At 45.7% G+C, this 7500-nt stretch overlaps 1 protein-coding gene across 2 annotated transcripts in view; it reads left to right on the top strand.

Moving 5' to 3' along the window:
* Positions 1-7500, top strand: part of LOC123498654 (RNA-binding protein Musashi homolog Rbp6-like) — a 430630-nt gene that overhangs the window by 35868 nt on the left and 387262 nt on the right. For both annotated transcript variants that reach the window (XM_045245977.1, XM_045245969.1), the window contains exon 3: positions 321-402. In XM_045245977.1, coding sequence (XP_045101912.1) covers positions 321-402 — 82 coding nt within the window. The remainder of the gene's footprint in view (positions 1-320; positions 403-7500) is intronic.

Below are 7500 nucleotides of genomic sequence, written 5' to 3'. Positions count from 1 at the left end.
TTAAGAGAGTTTACCATGTTTTAAGACAGTTTATCATGTTTTACGAGCATTTTAAAAGTTTGACATGGTTTTTAGCGCATTTTAAGACAATTTATCATGTTTTTAGCCCCCGAAAAGATTAATGAACCAGAGTCTTCACTATTTCAACCTCCCCCCAACATGAGTTCCACCAAATAGTCGCCGGAATGAACAGGGAAACACATCATGCTACTGAAGGGGTGAAAATTTCCATCTAGCCGTGTTGTTCCTGTCTAGTCGTCTTTGTGCCCGTCTGTACTTGTAAGGGGTCGTACTAACACGTTTTTTTTTTGTCTTTGCAGAGGGACTCCGTGAATATTTTAGCAAGTTTGGTGACATTAATGAAGTGATGGTGATGAAAGATCCAACAACGCGCCGTTCAAGGTGAGTGAGGGAGGGAGAGTGAGGAGAGTGAGGGAGTGTGTGAGTGATTGAGAGAGAGAGAAAAAAAAAAATTGGGTGTGTGTGTGAGTGAGTGTTAGTGTTAGAGAGAGAGAGAGAGAGAGAGAGAGAAGTAATAGAGAGAGAGAGAGAGAGAGAGAGAGAGAGAGAGAGAGAGAGAGAGAGAGAGAGAGAGAGAGGTTGGTAGTCGATTGGAAAATTTGAGGGTTTGTCTCTTGTGGTTTCGTGAGAGAGAGAGAGAGAGAGAGATTGTGAAAGAAATATAAAGTAAAATTTTCTATGTATATGTATATGTATATATGTATGTATGTATGTATGTATATGAGTGTACTTTCCTATAATAGAAGCGAGGTAACTGCCCTCTTGATCTACGAGGGGAAAGTGAGGGGAGAGGAGTGACAGGCAGGCAGACCGTAAAGTTAGTGCCAATCATTGCTTATTTTAGTGTCTTGGAGGGGTGCCAGGAGGTGCCATGGGTGCCACGTGGGGAGATGGGCATCGGCCAGTCACTTGTGGCTAGGAGAGTGAGGGGAAAATGAGGGGAAAATGTTATTGTCCCCTCACATTCTATTGGTGATATTTTTAATGTGAAGAAAATTGAAAAGATGAGATAGCAGGAAAAGTGAGGGGAAAGTGAGTTTTCCCCTCATGTAGCGTGGGTAGGAGAGTGAGGGAAAGTGAGGAAACTGTTATTGTCCCCTCACATGCTATTGGTGGTTTTAATGTGAACGAAATTAAAAAGACGCTAAGGAAAGTGAGGGGAAAGTGAGTTTTTCCCCTCATGCAGCTAGTGTATTTTCCTCATGTAGGAAATGTGAGGGGAAAAATTGTACATGGTTAGAAAGTGAGGGGAAATGTGATATAAGTCTAGATTTGTTTATTTTTTATTTATCAATCTCTCTCTCTCTCTCTCTCTCTCTCTCTCTCTCTCTCTCTCTCTCTCTCTCTCTCTCTCTCTCTCTCTCGCTATCTATACAGCTGTCAGTCATTTTTTATTAATTTCCTTTCACTTCGTCTTCATGTTGTCTGTATGTCTGTCTGTCTGTCTGTCTGTATGTCTGTCTGTCTGTCTGTCTGTCTCTTTTTCTCAAGCTGTCAATTGGAACTGATGTGAAAATTCTCTCTCTCTCTCTCTCTCTCTCTCTCTCTCTCTCTCTCTCTCTCTCTCTCTCTCTCTCTCTCTCTCTCTCTCTCTCTCTCTCTCTCTCTCTCTGTCAATATCTGTATCTGTCTGTCTGTCTGTATCTATTTGTGTGTCTATCTATCTATCTATCTATCTATCTATCTATCTATCTATCTATCCTTGCACTTCTTTCTACTTATCTATCTGTCTGTCTGTCTGTATGTCTGTGTCTGTCTGTCTGTATGTCTGTGTGTCTGTCTGTCTGTCTGTCTCTTTCTCCATTGATATAGTAATTTAATCAAGTTCATAATATGAGCTGTGTGTGTGTGTGTGTGTGTGTGTGTGTGTGTGTGTGTGTGTGTGTGTGTGTGTGTGTCTTGGTTTTCTATCTTTTATTTTCTTATAGTAGTAGTAGTAGTAGTAGTAGTGGTGGGGGTGGTGGTAGTAGTAGTAGTAGTAGTAGTAGTAGTAGTAGTAGTAGTAGTTATTATTTCTGGTTTCATAATTAGTTTCCTATTCTTCCTAGTCTTCTTTATCTCCTCCTCCTCCTCCTTCTCCTCGTCCTCCTCCTCCTCCTCCTCCTCCTCCTCCTCCTCCTCCTCCTCCTTCTCTTGCGCAATGTTGCTTGAGCGATCGCGTGTCAGAACATTGTTAAGGAGAGAGCAGTTCCCCTCACTCTCCCCTCTCTCTTCTCCCCTCTCCCCAATGCTAACCACACGTACCGCCCCTCCTCTCCCCTCACCTCCCCTTCCCTCCCTTCACTCTCGTCCTCTCCCCTCACTTCTGTCCTCCATGATTCTTCTATTCCCCTCTCTCCCTGCCCCTCTACTCTCTCTCTCTCTCTCTCTCTCTCTCTCTCTCTCTCTCTCTCTCTCTCTCAAGGCTACAGAATATCGTCTTTCTTTAATTCTGCTCCCCTTTTTTCCCCTCACTTTTACCTATATTTAGTTAACACCTGTATATTTCCCCTCATCTTTTTTCCTCTCTTAAGGCATTCCTACTCCCCTCACGTACCCTATCACCTTTCATTCCTTCACTAACCCCTCCCCTCACCCCCCAACTCATTCCCCTCTCTCCCTCTCTCCCCTTACTTTCCCCTCTTGTATTTCCCCTCTTTCCCTCCCCTCTTCCGTGCGTGATCTAAAATGTGTAGCGTGATTTAGGTGTGAGAGTATATCGGAGAGAGAGAGAGAGAGAGAGAGAGAGAGAGAGAGAGAGAGAGAGAGAGAGAGAGAGAGAGAGAGAGAGAGAGAGAGAGAGAGAGAGAGAGAGAGCTGAACAACGACCTTTACCAAAACCTACACACACACACACACACACACACACACACACACACACACACACACACCTGCCAAGCCTACACGAGGGGAAATGGGGAGTGAGGGGAAATTTTATTACATTTTGCTACCATAGTCCTGGATTGCGGGGCTGTGGAGCTGTGGGACGGGGCTGGGGCTTCACGTGCTAGAGAGAGAGAGAGAGAGAGAGAGAGAGAGAGAGAGGTATACAGAAACGCTTCAATCTCTCGCCATTAGTTTTCAAGGCCACTGAGATGACTAGCGAGGTTTTCAAGAGAGTTTGTCATGTTAATAGTGCAGAAATGTTGTCAATCTGTCTGTAGAACTGTGAAAGCATCATCAAAAACCTTCATTACTTCAATTAGAGCCTTATAAACTCAAGAGTGTTTCTGCTGTTTATAAATTCAAGAGTGTTTCTGCTGTTTATAAATTCAAGAGTGTTTCTGCTGTTTATAAATTCAAGAGTGTTTCTGATGTTCATAATGTAGAAATGTTGTCACTCTGCCTCTAGAACCACAAAAACACCTTAAAAATCGTCAGTTTAAATAAGGCCTTTTGAAGTAGTGGAGGCGAAGCACAGAACTGTTGAGGATACCAGCCAGAGAGAGAGAGAGAGAGAGAGAGAGAGAGCGCTGTGGTGGTGGTGGTGGTGGTTTGAAGCAGCTCTGCGCCGCTCCACCGCTGCTTTCCAAAGGCTGGCGCTGAGGTGACGCTGTTCATGGTGGTGGTGTTGGCGGCGGATGAACACCACCACCACCACTACCTCATCACCACCACCACCACCATCATCACAGAGGAACCCTGGTGGTGGTGGTGGTGGTGGTGGTGAGTGGTCTTTGGAAGCGGTGGTGTTGAGGGGGCGGCGCGGAGCAGCGTCTGTGTACACCACTGGCCCACCAACCGCGCCGCCCCCTCCCCGCCGCCCGCCGCCGCTCGCGCACGTGAGGGCTGCGTCACAGGAGGGGCGTGACGCGGGCTGACGTCACGCACCTGGCAGCCACCGGGCCCGATTAGCGAATTTGACTCAGGTGGAGGTGTCGGCCCTACCTATCCTCTCATTCCCCTCACCCCCTTCCCCTCACTTCCCCTCAGTCCCCGGGGTAGGGCCAGGGCGTGCTATCATGACTATTGATGTCACGGTGGCACGGTGACGGAGGCCTGTGTGACGGTGACTCCAGGCCAGGCACTGTTGTCATGGCAACGAATGTTAGGTTGTCATGGAAGCCGTGCCATGCCGCCCTCCCCTCTTGGCACCGCTTGGCACAACTTGGCACTGCTACCCCTGCCCGTCCAACCCTTTATGGCACCCTTATGGCACTTCTATGGCACTATTATGGCACTTGCTTCTATATTTAGCTATGGCACTGTCCTCTGTGTATTCTCTCTCTCTCTCTCTCCACGCACCTGCTTATGTCTCCCCTCACTCTCCCCTCATCGTGTGTGGCATCCTTCCTCGCCGCCACAGTTTCTTCATGACCTGTCTAACTTCCCCTCTTTTCCCCCTGTTTTCCCTTGCTTTCCCCTCTTTTCCCCTCTCTCTCCCTTTGCTTCAGATTGGCACTCCCCTCTTTCTTACCCCGCTGCGGTGACCTCACTTCCCCTCGGCGGAGTTGAAGGTGAAGGAGGGAGAGAGTGAGGGGAGAAAGGAGAGGGGAGAGTGAGGGGAGAGGGAGAGAAGAAAAGAGTACTTAGCTTTTTGCCTTGCCTTCCATTTCAGCACCTCATTCTCTCTCTCTCTCTCTCTCTCTCTCTCTCTCTCTCTCTCTCTCTCTCTCTCTCTCTCTCTCTCTCTCTCTCTCTCTCTCTCTCTCTCTCTCTCTCTCTCTCTCTTTCGGGGTCTGGTCCCGTGATCCCCCTCTCACTTTTTTTCCCCTCACTTCCATTTCCACTTTGAACACTCCGACGCCTTTCCCCTCCCTCTCCCCTCACTTTCCCTTCGCTTTCCTCTCACTTTTCCTTCCCTTTCCTCTCACTTTTCCCCTCCCTTTTCTTTTTTTCACTTTTCCCCTCATCCTTTCTTAACTTTTCATCTTTTCCCCTCTTTTCCCCTCTACTGTCCTGTATTTTCTTACTCATCTTTCTATAATCTCAATCTTTTCATTCCCTCATTTCCTCTCTTTTCCCCTCTATTTTTCATCATTCTTGCTTTTCCCCTCTTTTCCCCTCTTTTTCGTTTCTTTTTCATCCTTTTCCCCTTTCCATTTCATAAGTTTTCCTGCTTTTAGTATTCATCTTTCATCCCACGCACTCCTCTCCCCTCCCCATCCTTTCCCCTCACTTCCCCTCTCCCTCAACACGTCAGTCACGCTTCATGCAACCACGCGGGCAAGTCATAACAGTTATAAACAACAACAACAACAACAACAACAACAAAAATAACCCCTCGCTTCACTTCCTCTCCCCTCTCTTCCCCTCTTCCATCAACAACAACAACAACAACAACAATAACAAGAGTATATACATCAAAAATCATTCCCCTCTCCCTCTCTCTCGTTCTCCTTTCCCTCTTCCCTTTCCCCTCTTTTTATTTCCCCTCATATTTCCCCTCTTTCTTCATCCACCACTGTATAACAACAACAACAACAACAACAACATTGAATGAATTGACATTAGCGAAAGAAGAGAGAGAGAGAGAGAGAGAGAGAGAGAGAATGAATAAGAGTTACTTTTTTATTATTGTCACGTAACCCTCTCTCTCTCTCTCTCTCTCTCTCTCTCTCTCTCTCTCTCTCTCTCTCTCTCTCTCTCTCTCTCGTGTGAATTGAAGGTTGATGAGAATAATTCAGTTTCCCCTCTTTTTCCCCACAACCTTTGAAAATTTCCGTTTTTTTATACCAGTGTTTCCCCTTTTTTCCCCTTATACCTAAAAATTTTCCTTCTCCCTCAAACTGGAACATATGAGGGGAAAAAAGGGGAAAATTTTAAGGAAAGTATCTGAAACCCCTCAAATGAAAAGGAGAGGGGAAATTTTGATGTTTTCTTCTTCTTCTTCTTCTTCTTTCCTCCTCCTCCTCCTCCTCCTCCTCCTCCTCCTCCTCCTCCTCCTCCTCAGCAAATGAAGTGTGAATGAAACTTTTCTTTTCTTTTCTTTTTCTCATTTTCTTTCTTTTTTCTCATTTTCTTTTTTTCTCTCTTTTTCTTTTTCTTTTTCTCTCTTTCTCATTTTATTATTATTATTTTTATTTATTTATTTATTTTTATTCCTGAAGTTGTATTTGTATGTATCTCTCTCTCTCTCTCTCTCTCTCTCTCTCTCTCTCTCTCTCTCTCTCTCTCTCTCTCTCTCTCTCTCTCTCTCTCTCTCTCACAAATAAACACATACACACAAACACATTTTATTTTTCCATCAACACTCTCTCTCTCTCTCTCTCTCTCTCTCTCTCTCTCTCTCTCTCTCTCTCATTGATCTGGCCTAAGCTCCCGTAAAGTCGATCTTCCTAGTAACTGTTTCCTGATTTTCACCCTTACGGATCTCCAACCTTTCCCTGTATTGACCTCTCTCTCTCTCTCTCTCTCTCTCTCTCTCTCTCTCTCTCTCTCTCTCTCTCTCTCTCTCTCTCTCTCTCTCTCTCGTGGCCTTACCTGAGAGGGGCTGAGGGGAGACAGGGTGAGGGGAAAGGGAGAGGGGAGGTGTAGGCTTGGGTACTGCTTTAGGGAAGGGAGAGGGGAAGAGAGGGGAGTACTTGAGGGGATGTACTGTGGGAGACGGGAGAGGGGAGAGGGGAGAAAAGAGGGGAAGAGCAGGAATGGTCTGTGTGTGTGTGTGTGTGTGTGTGTGTGTGTGTGTGTGTGTGTGTGTGTGTGTGTGTTCATTGCTGCTATTATTGTCACTACTACTACTACTATTACTACTACTACTACTACTACTACTACTACTACTACTACTACTACTACTACTACTACTACTACTATTAGAGGTCGTACTTCAAGAAAGGTAGATGAAATTAAGTAGTTGTAGTAGTAGTAATAATAATAATAATAGTAGTAGTAGTAATAATAGTAATGAGGAATATATTTTCTCAGTGTGTGTGTGTGTGTGTGTGTGTGTGTGTGTGTGTGTGTGTGCGCGTGTGCGTGCGTGCGTGCGTGCGTGTGGTCTATCAGATTTTTACCTTCCTTCCTATTTTTATATTTGTTTGTAAATATTGTGAGAGAGAGAGAGAGAGAGAGAGAGAGAGAGAGAGAGAGAGAAGATTGAGTATAAAAAGAGCAATTGCGAAGGAAGAATTTTTGCTCCTCCTCCTCCTCCTCCTCCTTCTCCTCCTCCTCCTCCTCCTCCTCCTCCTCCTCCTCCTCCTCTTTGACATACAAAAGATTTTCACCTATTTTTTCATTTTTATTCTTTGATTTCCCCTCACCTTTCCCATCACCCGTAGTATTTTCCCCTCATCTCCCCTCGTTTTCCATCTCTTCCCTCCTTTTCTTTTCCTCCTTTTCTATCTTTCGTGTGTCCCCTCATTTTTTTTCTCTCCTCTTCCTTCTATCCTGTTTCCCCTCATCTCCTTTTCTTCCCTCTCCTCCTTCTATCCCTTTCCCCTCATCTCCCCTCCCTTCTCCCTCTTTCCTCGTCTAACGCTAACAAGACTGGCTTAAGCAAACAGTGCAGGAGGAAGAGGAAGAGAAGGAGGAGGAGGAGGAGGAGGAGGAGGAGGAGGAGGA

Source organism: Portunus trituberculatus, chromosome 7, assembly GCF_017591435.1.
Source record: "Portunus trituberculatus isolate SZX2019 chromosome 7, ASM1759143v1, whole genome shotgun sequence".
Taxonomy (NCBI): Eukaryota; Metazoa; Arthropoda; class Malacostraca; order Decapoda; family Portunidae; genus Portunus; species Portunus trituberculatus.
The sequence above is the reverse complement of the archived record's forward strand: the minus strand, read 5'-3'. Positions and strand labels throughout refer to the sequence as shown.